The sequence below is a fragment of the Scyliorhinus torazame genome, chromosome 27 (genome assembly GCF_047496885.1).
Source record: "Scyliorhinus torazame isolate Kashiwa2021f chromosome 27, sScyTor2.1, whole genome shotgun sequence".
NCBI classification, from domain to species: Eukaryota; Metazoa; Chordata; class Chondrichthyes; order Carcharhiniformes; family Scyliorhinidae; genus Scyliorhinus; species Scyliorhinus torazame.
The window spans coordinates 7637814-7652674 of NC_092733.1; the positions used below are offsets into that span (position 1 = coordinate 7637814).

The 14861-nt window shown below is 48.7% G+C and overlaps 1 protein-coding gene across 8 annotated transcripts in view; it reads left to right on the forward strand.

Moving 5' to 3' along the window:
* The window catches only part of LOC140403169 (voltage-dependent P/Q-type calcium channel subunit alpha-1A-like), a 721889-nt gene that overhangs the window by 369326 nt on the left and 337702 nt on the right, over positions 1-14861 (forward strand). For all 8 annotated transcript variants that reach the window (XM_072490879.1, XM_072490875.1, XM_072490873.1 and 5 more), the window contains exons 8-9: positions 6495-6610; positions 8483-8539. In XM_072490879.1, the coding sequence (XP_072346980.1) occupies positions 6495-6610; positions 8483-8539 (173 nt within the window). The remainder of the gene's footprint in view (positions 1-6494; positions 6611-8482; positions 8540-14861) is intronic.

The window sequence follows — 14861 nt, forward strand, 5'->3', positions numbered from 1 at the left end:
TTAGGCAGAGACAAACGATCAAAATAAAATTATATGGAATTTCAAAGATATGGTTCTTTTGAAAATTGAATTAATCTCATAAATGGAAGTATATTTAGCAACTATACAGAGATGTGCACGTTTCGGTCCGCAGAAGAAATCAATTTGTTTCACAGCTGTATAAGAAATTAATCTCTTTCTCTCCGATGACCTATCCTAATTGTACTTCATGCCTGCCTCCGTGACTTCCAATGGCGGCCTGGAGGGAGGAGTCACACATGAGGGAGGAGGTTCCCACCAGAATTTCTTGACCCTTTTGCTCAGTTTTGGGGAATATTTTCACATAAAATTCCATCTGTTCGATGGAGAAGGTGCCCGCATAAGGGAAATGCCAAGAATGACCAGGACAAAGCCAAGAATGACCAGGACAAAATAAATCACTGATAGAAATTCATCGACGGATTCGGAGGCTTCTCAAGGCCCCTCAGTGGAGAAGATGGGGAGACTGCTCCTGTGACTCGGGCCACTCCAATAATGGCCGAGATGCTTGCCGACATCTTGGCAGTGGAGTTTGAGAGCCACTGGAGAGTTGTGTTCGGGGGCCTTCGTAAGTCAATAGAGGATGCCATGGCTCCCATCTGATCAAAGTTGGAAAATACCTCCGAAATAGCATGGTGCGGCGATTAAGGGTGTGGAGGCAGTTCCTCCGAAGGGCGGCGAACAAATCGCCTTGCCGGAGGCTGAGATCTCGCTGATGGCCGGTGAAAATAAGGCACTGAGGGCTAAGGTGGATGAAATGGAGAAATGGGCTAGGGGGCAGAATCTCAAGAATTGTGGGGTTACCCGGAGGGTATGGAAGGCTCAACTCCCACAGAGTACTTCTCGAGGATGCTTGGGAAGATAGTGGAGGAGGGCGGATTCAGGCCCCCTCCCGAGCTGGATCCAGCCCATTGGACACTCCGGGAGAAGCCCTGACCCAATGAAGCACCATGGCTGTTATATTGTAATAATGGACAATGAATCTGTTTTGCTGAGGGATTAATACTGGCCATGACACTGGGGAGAGTTCCCCTTCTCCCCTGCTCTTCATTAAATAGTGTCAATGAATGTTTTACCCTACATGGCCTCAATTTATCTTCTCATCTGACAATGGGGCATTCTGCCACAGGAATGTCAGCCTTAGAGTTGTGCTCTTGAGTCCCGGCATGTGAATGAAACTCGTAACTTTCTGAATCAGAGTTGACAGTGCTATCAACTGACCCAGGTCCTGAACAAGAGGAGGATGAAGAAAGCGCTTCAAAGACACCCTGAAGGCTTACCTCAAGAAATGCAACATAGACGCCAATGCCTGGGATACCCTTGCTCCGAGGAGACCTACTTGGAGGAACCAATTGAAGGGACACAATTCTTCGAGGACACCTGATGGCAAGAGGAGGCCCAGGAAAGGAGCCTGAGAAAGGAATATCCACAATCTGGAGTCCAAGCACTGATCCCACCTCCCGGAAACTCTTGCCAAGTGTTTGATCGAAGATGCGGCTCTAGCATTTTGCTCATCAACCATGCAGGAACCCACAGAACCCATGGCCTGTAACACAGAGTTTCTTGGGTGGTCAATCATATTCGTTAGCGAGTGATTGCCGAAAAGAGAAGAAGGTAGGTGTGATGCGAGGGGATGTTGTGGAGTTATTTCAACTTCCTGATAGAACTATTAACTCAGCAGTTTTTTCTTTTTCACTTCATAGAATCATAGAATTTACAGTGCAGAAGGAGGCCATTCGGCCCATCAAGTCTGCACCGGCCCTTGGAAAGAAGACCCCACTTAAGACCACGCCTCCACCCTATCCCCATAATCCAGTAACCCCACCTAACCTTTTTGGAGACTAAAGGCTATTTAGCATGGCCAATTCACCTAATCTGCACATCTTTGGACTGTGTGAGGAAACCAGAGCACCCGGAGGAAACCCATGCAGACACGGGGAGGATGTGCAGACTCCACACAGACAGTGACCAAGCCGGGAATCGAACCTGGGACCCTGGAGCTGTGGAGCAACTGTTCTAACCACTGTGCTACCGAGCTGCCCAACTTGACAACTATTTACAATGACACAATGGTACCATCCACAAGATGCAGTGCAGCAACTTACCAAGGCTCCTTCGACAACATCTTCCAAACACGCAACCTCTACCACCTAGAAGGACAAGAGCAACAGATGCATGGAGGACCAGCACCTAAATTCCCCTCCAAGGAACACACCATCCTGACTTGGAGCTACATTGCGTTCCTTCACAGTTGTTGGGTCAAAATCCTGGAACTCCTCCATAAGACCATAAGACATAGGAGCGGAAGTAAGGCCATTCGGCCCATCGAGTCCACTCCACCATTCAATCATAGCTGATTTCAACTCCATTTACCCGCTCTCTCTCCATAGCCCTTAATTCCTCGAGAAATCAAGAATTTATCAACTTCTGTCTTAAAGACACTCAACGTCCCGGCCTCCACCGCCCTCTGTGGCAATGAATTCCACAGACCCACCACTCTCTGGCTGAAGAAATTTCTCCTCATCTCTGTTCTAAAGTGACTCCCTTTTATTCTAAGGCTGTGCCCCCGGGTCCTAGTCTCCTCTGCTAATGGAAACAACTTCCCTATATCCACCCTATCTAAGCCATTCATTATCTTGTAAGTTTCTATTTGATCTCCCCTCAAACTCCTAAACTCCAATGAATATAATCCCAGGATCCTCAGACGTTCATCATATGTTAGGCCTACCATTCCTGGGATCATCCGTGTGAATCTCCGCTGGACCCGCTCCAGTGCCAGTATGTCCTTCCTGAGGTGTGGGGCCCAAAATTGCTCACAGTATTCTAAATGGGGCCTAACTAATGCTTTATAAAGCTTCAGAAGTACATCCCTGCTTTTATATTCCAAGCCTCTTGAGATGAATGACAACATTGCATTTGCTTTCTTAATTACGGACTCAACCTGCAAGTTTACCTTTAGAGAATCCTGGACTAGGACTCCCAAGTCCCTTTGCACTTCAGCATTATGAATTTTGTCACCGTTTAGAAAATAGTCCACGCCTCTATTCTTCTTTCCAAAGTGCAAGACCTCGCACTTGCCCACGTTGAATTTCATCAGCCATTTCTTGGACCACTCTCCTAAACTGTCTGAATCTTTCTGCAGCCTCCCCACCTCCTCCATACTACCTGTCCCTCCACCTATCTTTGTATCATCGGCAAACTTAGCCAGGATGCCCTCAGTCCCGTCATCTAGATCGTTAATATATAAAGAGAACAGCTGTGGCCCCAACACTGAACCCTGCGGGACACCACTCGTCACCGGTTGCCATTCCGAAAAAGAACCTTTTATCCCAACTCTCTGCCTTCTGTCTGACAGCCAATCGTCAATCCATGTTAGTACCTTGCCTCGAATACCATGGGCCCTTATTTTACTCAGCAGTCTCCCGTGAGGCACCTTATCAAAGGCCTTTTGGAAGACAAGATAGATAACATCCATTGGCTCTCCTTGGTCTAACCTATTTGTTATCTCTTCAAAGATCTCTAACAGGTTTGTCAGGCACGACCTCCCCTTACTAAATCCATGCTGACTTGTCCTAATCCGACCCTGCACTTCCAAGAATTTAGAAATCTCATCCTTAACAATGGATTCTAGAATCTTGCCAACAACCGAGGTTAGGCTAATTGGCCTATAATTTTCCATCTTTTTCCTTGTTCCCTTTTTGAACAGGGGGGTTACAACAGCGATTTTCCAATCCTCTGGGACCTTCCCTGACTCCAGTGACTTTTGAAAGATCATAACTAACGCCTCCACTATTTCTTCAGCTATCTCCTTTAGAACTCTAGGATGTAGCCCATCTGGGCCCGGAGATTTATCAATTTTTAGACCTCTTAGTTTCTCTAGCACTTTCTCCTTGGTGATGGCTACCATATTCAACTCTGCCCCCTGACTCTCCGGAATTGTTGGGATATTACTCATGTCTTCTACTGTGAAGACTGACGCAAAGTACTTATTTAGTTCCTCAGCTATTTCCTTGTCTCCCATCACAAAATTACCAGCGTCATTTTGGAGCGGCCCAATGTCAACTTTTGCCTCCCGTTTGTTTTTAATGTATTTAAAGAAACTTTTACTATCATTCCTAATGTTACTGGCTAGCCTACCTTCAAATTTGATCCTCTCTTTCCTTATCTCTCTCTTTGTTATCCTCGGTTTGTTTTTGTAGCCTTCCCAATCTTCTGACTTCCCACTACTCTTTGCCACATTATAGGCTTTCTCTTTTGCTTTGATGCATTCCCTAACTTCCTTTGTCAGCCATGGCTGCCTAATTCCTTCCTCTGATAACCTTTCTTTTCTTTGGGATGAACCTCTGTACTGTGTCCTCAATTACAATCCCCAGAAACTCCTGCCATTGCTGTTCTACTGTCTTTCCCACTAGGCTCTGCTCCCAGTCGCTTTTCGTCAGTTCCTCCCTCATGCCCCTGTAGTTACTTTTATTTAACTGTAACACCTTTACATCTTATTCTACCTTCTTTCTTTCAAATTGGAGATTGAATTCGACCATATTATGATCACTGCCTCCTAAGTGCTCCCTTACTTTAAGATCTTTAATCAAGTCTGGCTCATTACATAACATTAAGTCCAGAATGGCCTGTTCCCTCGTGGGCTCCATCACAAGCTGTTCCAAAAAGCCCTCCTGTAAACATTCAATGAATTCCCTTTCCTTGGGTCCACTGGCAGTATTATTTACCCAGTCCACCTGCATATTAAAGTCCCCCATGAACACTGTGACCTTGCCTTTCTGACATGCACTTTCTATTTTGTGGTGCATTTTGTGCCCCTGGTCCTGACCACTGTTAGGAGGCCTGTACATAACTCCCATTATGGTTTTTTTGCCTTTGTGGTTCCTCAACTCTACCCACACAGACTCCACATCATCTGACCCTATGTCGTTTAGTGCTATTGATTTAATTTCATTCCTAATTAACAAGGCAACCCCGCCCCCTCTGCCCACCTCTCTGTCTTTTCGATAGGTTGTGAATCCCTGGATGTTTAAATGCCAGTCCTGAACCCCCTGCAACCATGTCTCTGTGATGCCTACCACATCATACCTGCCAGTCACAATCTGGGCCACAAGCTCATCTACCTTGTTCCGTACACTGCGCGCATTTAAATATAGCACCTTTAATTCTCTATTGACCGTCCCTTTTTGTTTTCTTAGTGTGGTGGACCTTGGTTTACTGAGCCTTTCCATACACTGTGTCATATTTTGTGGGATGGGGACAATCGTAATCACTCTTGAGTTTTGTCTGTTCGTGTTTTTTTGTATTCCTAAGCAGCTACGCTCCCCGCTGATTACTTCACCTCTTGGTTCCCTGACTTTCCCTTCCCCCCCCCAATCTTTAGTTTAAAGTCCTATTGACCACCCTATTTACTCTTTTCGCCAGAACACTGGTCCCAGCTCGGTTCAGGTGGAGACCATCCCAACGGTATAGGTCCCTCATGTCCCAAAACTGATGCCAGTGTCCCATGAAAAGGAACCCCTCATTCCCACACCACTCTTTCAGCCACGTGTTAACTTCCCTTATTCTTGCCTCCCTATGCCAATTTGCACGTGGCTCGGGCAGTAATCCGGAGATTATGACCTTTGAGGACCTGTTTTTTAATTTGAATCCCAGCTCTTTATAATCTCTAAACAGGTCCTCTTTCCTAGACTTGCCTATGTTGTTGGTACCGACATGGACCACAACAACTGGATCCTCCCCCTCCCTCTCCAGTATCCTTTCAAGCCGGTCAGAGATGTCCCGCACCCTAGCACCGGGCAGGCAACATACCATGCGGGACTCTTTATCCTGCTCACAAAGGATACTATCTATCCCCCTGATAATAGAATCCCCTACAACTACAACTTGCCTATTTACTCCCTCCCCTTGAATGGCCTGCTGAACCATGGTGCCTTGGTCAGCTGACTCATCCTTCCTGCAACCCTGTTCGCCATCCACACAGGGAGCAAGTGCCTCATACCTGTTGGACAGAGTCAAGGGCTGAGGCTCCTGAGTTCCTGACTGCTGGTTCCCTTTACCTGCCTGACTTGCAGTCACACCCTGCTGTCCCTGGCCACTGGCAGGATTTAAACTACTTACTCTGACAGGTGTGACTGCCTCCTGCAACACAGAGTCCAGGTAAGTGTCCATGACCAACCCCTAACTCCCACAGCACTTTGGGTGTACCTACATGACGTGGACTGTAGTTAGTGGTCGAAGAAGGTGGCTCACCACCAGCTTCTCAGTGGAAATTAGGGATAAGAAATAAAAATGTTGACCTTGCCAGAATCAGGTGAAATAATTAAAAGAAAATTGAAATCAGGAATTTGATCACCAATCAATGGTGCAGTGGTGTGAATTTCTGGGCATGTTCGTGAATAAGACATTTGTTTAATTGTGGCCCTTAACAATAGTCTGGTATCACTGCTCTAACAGATGCTGGTAAATCTTTGTTTCAGGGAGTTTGCCAAAGAGAGAGAGAGGGTGGAAAACAGACGTGCATTCCTAAAATTGAGGAGACAGCAGCAGATTGAGAGAGAGCTGAATGGTTACCTGGAGTGGATTTGTAAAGCAGGTAAGTGTGGGGCTCGAACAAGACAACCATGCTGAGCTGGAGCTTACCAAAAGATAAACCTTGATGGGTATATTGATGCCTTGGAAAACGTCCAGAGATAAGCAACCAAGTTAAAGGTGGTAGGTCAAGTTGAGAAGGCTGTTTAAGAGGCAACCTGGATCCTTAGCTTTGTAAATAGAAGCAAGGGGGTGGTACAAAAGTCAGGACATTTTGAAAAACCTTTGTAAATGACCTGTTCGGCTCCAGGTGAAATTGTGTCCAATTCTGTGCACCACATTTTAAGAAGGATGTCAAAGGCTTTGGATTGGATGAAGAGGAGATTGACCAAAATGCTATCAGGGATGAGAGACTTCAGTAATGTGAAAAGACGAGAGCAGCGGAGATTGTTCTTCTTAGGGAGCGAAGGCTAAGGGGAAATTTAATATAGATGTTTTCTCAAGTAGATAGGGAAAAATTGTTTCCACTGGCACGACATTGTAACCAGGGGACACGGAATTAATGTCTTTGACAAAAAATAGTTTTTTACACAACTGGATGTTATTCCCTGGAACTTACCGTCTGAAAGGGTGGTGGACGCAAACTCACTATTAACTTTCAAAAGCAAATTGGATAAATATTTGAAAAAGGTTATTGTAGGTATTGGGAAAAATCAATGGAGTGGAACTAATTGGGATGGCTCTTTCAAAGAGCCAATAGGGGAATGATTGGCTGCTTGACCTCTTTCTGTGATGTGTGATTCCATTTGTCTAGTCATCTCGAAAAAAATTTAATAGTCGCCACAGTCATGAATATTCAGAAAATATACCAACATTTTATTAAGTGCATAAAATAACAAGTTAGCTTACAGTAGTTTCAGTAGCTACAGAGAGACAGGAGAGAGTAACAATGGAGAAATCACCTGACTAATCACATGATGACTGTGTGACTGAGCACATACACCCCACCTCAATGGTGAGAGGAAATTGGGATTATTCTCTTTCAAAAACATGCGAATTTGTAGCTGTCAAGAGTATGAAGACCTTGTGGTAGTTCACCTAGTAACCTTTTTTAAATATAAATTTAGAGTACCCAATTCTTTTTTTCCAATTAAGGGGCAATTTAGAGTGGCCAATCCACCTACCCTGCACATCTTTGGGTTGTGGGGGTGAAACCCACGCAGACACGGGGAGAACATGCAAACTTCACACGGCAGTGACCCGGGGCCTGGATTGAACACGGGACCTCTGCGGTGCGAGGCAGCAGTGCTAACCACTGCACCAACGTGCTGGCTGTATAGTTCACCTAGGATGACCACTGGTCTAAATTCCATCTCCCCAACATGGACGTGGAGGAGAGTGAAACAGCGGACAGTGAGACACAAATAAAAGAGAGGCAGGAAGGCATTATCTTTAGCAGAAGGAGCCGAGTGCTCTTTGGTTGGACAGAGCCTGAGAAAAGCCCAGTTCACAATAGGGTAAGAACCACAGAATTAGCTCACGCAGCTGGAACAACACCATATGTTTGTGAGCAGAGCGTATCTCTAGTGCACCTTTGATGCCTCTGCAGGGGTTTTGTTGGTGGTTCCACCTGCAGCGGTAGCTGGTAGGAATTACTGAACCTGACAACTGATTAACATCTTGACAGATACAGCAATTAACCCGGGGGGTGGGAAACTGTTTGAAGGTGGTGCATAATTAACAGCAATTCTCCATGTCGGACTTCTTAGAACTTGAACAAACCTTTGCAGCAAACCTGTTTTATGTATATGTAAGGAGGCATATATATATATATATATATGTTTTAAGAAATATTTTGCAGTGCTAATTAGTTGCAGAGCCTTTCGTCACATTCCCATCTTTTTTTTCCTGTTATTTGACTATTCATTTCATGCAGAGGAGGTGATACTGGCAGAGGAGGAGACTGACACTGAAGAGAAATCGCCCTTTGATGGTAAGACTTGTTTTTTAAGAGACATAGCCTCTTCACTTGGCAAAGCTGGAAACTATTTGGACAATGATTAATGTTTTAAAGGGTTATTGTCAGCTCCCACTGCTTTCATGAAACATTCCCAGATCAGATAAGCATTTTAGGTATAGCCTTGTGCCTCGAACACACAACTTCTACCATGGGTTACTTTCTCCTCCAGCCATTCTGTAGATCGGATAGAGCGAAATTCACATGCTAGTTGAGTCCTTTAGAGCAATGCAAAATTGGTTAGGAAAGTTAGAACTAGATGTCTTTGGGATTTTGCTAGTGTTATGGTATCCCAAAGACTGTCGGAATACCCAGGGACACCCGCCAGCAAAAACTAGGACACTCGAGGGTCCCGGATCTCTGGGAATATATCCGTTTTGCTGAAACTCCCTGAGAATGTATGAGTAATTTGTGGAGTGCTTCTGGGAGCACGGCAGTATATGCAGAGACCCTGGGAGTGCATCAGGATTTGCAGTCATAAAACACAGGAGCAGAATTAGGCCACTCAGCCCATTGAGTCTGCTCCACTATTCAATCACGGCTCATATGTTTCTCATCCCCATTCTCCTGCCTTCTCCCCTTAATCCTTAATCCACTTATTAATCAAGAACCTATCTATTAGTGTCTTAAAGCTACTCAGTGACTTGGACTCCAAAGCCTTCTGCGGCAATGTGTTCCACAGATTCACCACCCTCTGGCTGAAGAAATTCCTCCTCATCTCTGTTTTAAAGGATCGTCCCTTCAGTCTGAGGCTGTGTCCTCTGGTTCTAGTTTCTCCTACTAGTGGAAACAACCTCTCCACGTCCACTTTATCCAGGCCTCTCAGTATCCTGTAAGTTTCAATAAGATTCCCCCACATCGTTCTAAACACCAGGTACAAACTCAGAGTCCTCAACCATTCCTCATTTGACAAGTCCTTCATTTTGGGCATCATTTTTGTGAACCTCCTCTGGACTCTTTCCAAGGACAGCACATCCTTCCTTAGATACGGGGCCACAAACTGTTCAAAATACTCCAAATGGGGTCTTACCAAGGCCTGATACAGCTTCAACAGTACATCCCTGCTCTTGTATTCTAGCCCTCTCGACATGAATGCTAACATTGCATTTGTCTTCCTAACTGCCAACTGAAATTGCACGTTAACCTACTTGTGTAACCCATCCGGTCCGAGTGATTTATCCAGCTTCAGACCTTTCAGTTTCCCCAGAATCTTCTCCTTAGTGATGGCCACTATACTCACCTCTGTCCCCTGACTCTCTTGAAGTTCTGGTATGTCACTGGTGTCTTCCAGTCTGAAGACTGATGCAAGGTCTCTGGGAGTGTGTCAGTATTGGCAGAGTTCCTGGGAGTGTGTCAGTATTTGCAGAGTTTTTGGGATTGTGTCAGTATTTGCAGAGTTTCTGGGAGTGTGTCAGTATTTCCAGAAAGTCTCTGGGAGTGTGTCAGTATTTGCCGAAAGTCTCTGGGAGTGTGTCAGTATTTGCAGAATTTCTGGGAGTGTGTCAGTATTTGCAGAGTTTCTGGGAGTGTGTCAGTATTTGCAGAAAGTCTCTGGGAGTGTGTCAGTATTTGCAGAGTTTCTGGGAGTGTGTCAGTATTTGCAGAGTTTCTGGGAGTGTGTCAGTATTTCCAGAAAGTCTCTGGGAGTGTGTCAGTATTTGCCGAAAGTCTCTGGGAGTGTGTCAGTATTTGCAGAATTTCTGGGAGTGTGTCAGTATTTGCAGAGTTTCTGGGAGTGTGTCAGTATTTGCAGAAAGTCTCTGGGAGTGTGTCAGTATTTGCAGAGTTTCTGGGAGTGTGTCAGTATTTGCAGAGTTTCTGGGAGTGTGTCAGTATTTGCAGAAAGTCTCTGGGAGTGTGTCAGTATTTGCTGAAAGTCTCTGGGAGTGTGTCAGTATTTGCAGAGAGTCTCTGGGAGTGTGTCAGTATTTGCAGAGTCTCTGGGATTGTGTCAGTATTTGCAGAGAGTCTCTGGGAGTGTGTCAGTATTTGCAGAAAGTCTCTGGGAGTGTGTCAGTATTTGCAGAGTTTCTGGGAGTGTGTCAGTATTTGCAGAGTGTCTCTGGGAGTGTGTCAGTATTTGCAGAGAGTCTCTGGGAGTGTGTCAGTATTTGCAGAAAGTCTCTGGGAGTGTGTCAGTATTTGCAGAGTTTCTGAGAGTGTGTCAGTATTTGCAGAGTTTCTGGGAGTGTGTCAGTATTTGCAGAGAGTCTCTGGGAGTGTGTCAGTATTTGCAGAAAGTCTCTGGGAGTGTGTCAGTATTTGCAGAGTTTCTGAGAGTGTGTCAGTATTGGCAGAGTGAGGTACCCTCAATAATGATGCTTAGAGATTAAACTGTAAAGAAGGCTTTATTAGGCTAATAACTATGCTACAGATTTGGACGAGAGCTGACTGCTATACAGACCATGAGGCAGGCCTTTATGTATGGCTCCCAGATGGGCGGAGCCAGAGGCGGAGTCCCCAGAGTTCCAAGCCTGGTCTTAAAGGGGGAAGGGGGTGTGTTGTAGGGGGCGACGGGTCCTGCAGGGGAGCGGCGCGGGAAGGGGTGTCTGTGGTGGAGGATCCAGCGGGCGCCAGATCCCGGAGGGAAACCGTATCTTGCCTGCCATTGGAGTACTCCACCTAGGCGTAACTAGGGTTGGCGTGGAGCAGTCGGACCTTTTCAACTAGGGGGTCCGTTTTATGGCTCCTCGCGTGCCTCCGGAGAAGAACAGGTCCCGGAGCCGTCAGCCAAGGTGGAAGCGAGACCCCGGAGGTAGACTTCCTGGGGAAGAGAAACAATCGCTCATGAGGGGTCTCATTTGTGGCCGTGCAGAGGAGTGACCTAATGGAGTGTAGGGCATCGGGTAGGACCTCCTGCCAGCGGGTGGTTGGGAGATTTCTCGACCGCAGGGCCAGAAGGACAGCCTTCCACACAGTCGCGTTCTCCCTCTCCACCTGCCCGTTTCCCCGTGGGTTATAGCTGGTCGTTCTGCTCGAGGCGATGCCTTTGCTGAGCAGATACTGACGCAGTTCATCGCTCATGAACGATGTACCCCGGTCGCTGTGGATATAAGCAGGGAAACCGAACAGGGTGAAGATGCTGTGCAGTGCCTTAATCACCGTGGCTGAGGACATGTCGGTGCAGGGAATGGCGAATGGGAAACGGGAGAACTCATCGATCACGGTGAGGAAATAGGCATAACGGTTGGTGGACGGGAGGGGCCCCTTGAAGTCCACGCTCAGTCGCTCAAAGGGGCCCGAGGCCTTCACGAGCTGAACCTTGTCTGGCCGATAGAAGTGCGGTTTGCACTCCGCACAGACCTGGCAGGCCCTGACCATGGCCTTGACCTCCTTGGTTGAGTAAGGTAGGTTGCGGGACTTGATGAAATGGACGAGCCGGGTAACCCCCGGGTGGCAGAGGTCATTGTGGATGGCTTGCAGGCGGTCCTCCTGCGCGTTGGAGCATGTGCCGCGGGACAGGGCATCTGGGGGCTCGTTGAGCTCCCCTGGATGATACTTGATATCGTACGAGTAGGTGGAGAGTTCGATCCTCCACCTCAAAATTTTATCGTTTTTTATTTTGCCCCGTTGCGTGTTATCGAACATATAGGCGACCGACCGTTGGTCGGTGACGAGGGTAAACCTCCTACCGGCGAGGTAGTGTCTCCAGCACCGCACAGCCTCCACAATGGCTTGTGCCTCCTTTTCGACTGCAGAGTGTCGAATCTCGGAGGCGGTGAGGGTTCGGGAGAAGAACGCTACTGGTCTGCCTCCTTGATTGAGGGTAGCAGCCAGGGCGATGTCTGATGCATCGCTCTCTACCTGGAAAGGGATGGTTTCGTCCACCGCGTGCATGGCGGCCTTGATGCGGTTGAAGGCCGATTGAGCCTCAGCTGAGAGGGGAAAAGTGGTGGTCTTTAGGAGTGGGCGGGCTTTGTCCGCATACTTGGGGACCCACTGGGCGTAATAGGAGAAAAGCCCCAAGCACCGTTTGAGGGCCTTGAGGCTGCGGGGGAGAGGGAGTTCCTTAAGGGGGCGCATGCGGTCGGGGTCGGGACCTAGGACCCCGTCTTCCACGACATAGCCGAGGATGGCCAGCCGGGTGGTGTGGAAAACGCATTTGCCCTCGTTATAGGTCAGGTTAAGGGCTCGGGCAGTCTGGAGGAACTTTTTGAGGTTAGCGTCATGGTCCTGCTGATCATGGCCGCAGATGGTGACATTGTCCAAGTACGGGTATGTAGCCCGCAAACCGTACTGGTCCACCATTTGGTCCATCGCCCTTTGAAAGACGGAGACCCCATTTGTGACACCAAAGGGGACCCTGAGGAAGTGGAAGAGCCGGCCGGCTGCTTCGAAGGCAGTATAGGGGCGGTCTTTTGGTCGGATGGGGAGCTGGTGGTAGGCAGATTTGAGGTCGACCGTGGAAAAGACTCGGTATTGGGCGATCCGATTTACCATTTCCGCGATGTGAGGAAGGGGGTACGCATCAAGCTGCGTGAATCGGTTTATGGTCTGGCTATAATCCACGACCATCCGTTTCTTCTCCCCGGACCGGAATACCACCACTTGCGCTCTCCAAGGGCTGTTGCTAGCCTCGATGACCCCCTCTCCCAGTAAACGCTGGACCTCTGACTTGATAAAAGCCATATCTTGGGCACTGTAGCGCCGGCTCCTGGTGGCGACGGGCTTACAGTCGGGAGTGAGGTTAGCGAATAGCGAGGGGGGTGCGACTTTCAGTGTCGCCAGGCAGCACACCGTGAGGGGGGGCAAGGGTCCGCCGAACTTCAGTGTCAGGCTTCGGTGGCTGCACTGGAAATCCAGTCCGAGCAGCAGGGGGGCACAGAGGTGAGGGAGGATATGAAATTTGAAACGGGTGTATTTGGCACCCTGGATCGAGAGATCCGCAATACAGTACCCCGTGATTTGTACCGAGTGGGACCCAGATGCGAGGGCTATGGTTTGGGATGTGGGATGGGTGCGTAGGGAGCAGCGCCTTACCGTTTCAGGGTGGATAAAGCTCTCCGTGCTCCCGGAGTCGAAGAGGCATGCAGTGTCGTGCCCGTTGACCTGGACCTGCATCATGGAGTTCTGCAGGTGTTTTGGCCGAGTTTGATCGAGGGTGATCGCACCCAGCCGCGGGTAGTCGGAATCGTAAAATGGCCGCTGCCGTTGGTCGCACGTGTCGGGTCGAGAAGATGGCCGCCGACCAGATGGCCGCTCCCATGATTCGCACGAGGCTGATGACGCGTCAGAAGAGGACATGTAGGGTCGGTGCGCAGCAGCATTGCGAGGCCTGCGGGCCTGAGAGCGTGATTTTCGGGCCGGCTGTTCTTTGTTTTTCTGGCCCCTGGGTCTGGCCAGGCAGACCCTCGCAAAGTGCCCTTTCTTCCCGCAGTCGCTGCAGATCGCGGAGCGGGCTGGGCAGCGTGGGCGTGGGTGCTGGCCCTGCCCGCAGAGGTAGCAAGGTGTGCCCCCATGGTGAGCGGGTCGCCGCGTGGCGCAGGCCTGTAATACGGGCGAGTCTGAGGAAGTCCGCGGGGGGCTGGCAGAGTCCGCGGGGTACGTACCCAAGTTATGTTGGGCCACCTCCAGCGAGGAGGCGAGCGTTAGCGTCTCCTGGAGGTCTTTTGCCCCGTTTTCGAGCAGTCGCTGCCGGATGTAGGTCGAGCGATGCCGGACACGAAAGAATCTCTGATGTGCAGGTTCATATGGACTTCCCCTGTCACATCCTGATGGTCACAGTCCCTGGCCAGCGCGGTGAGTTTCTCAACAAACTCGTCGAGCGATTCCCCTGAGCGCTGCCGGCAGGTAGAGAGCAGATGCCGGGCGTGCACCTCATTGACGGGTTTGACAAACCGCTTGCGGAGCAACTCAATCGCTTCCTCATAAATCGTCGCCTTTTCGAGCGTGGCGAAGATTCTGTGACTCACCCGGGCGTGGAGTAGACGCAGCTTGCGTGGCCCCAGGATGGGAGTCTCTGCGGAGTCCAGGTAGGCCTCGAAGCATCGCAGCCAGTATTTAAAAATGTCCTTTGCCTCCGGCGTTCGTGCTTCCAGATTGAGCTTCTCTGGTTTTAGGCCTGCGTCCATCCTGAATCTAGTTTAGCCTAATAAATTGAGGTACCCTCAATAATGATGCTTAGAGATTAAACTGTAAAGAAGGCTTTATTAGGCTAATAACTATGCTACAGATTTGGACGAGAGCTGACTGCTATACAGACCATGAGGCAGGCCTTTATGTATGGCTCCCAGATGGGCGAAGCCAGAGGCGGAGTCTCCAGGGTTCCAAGCCTGGTCTTAAAGGGGATATCACCTTA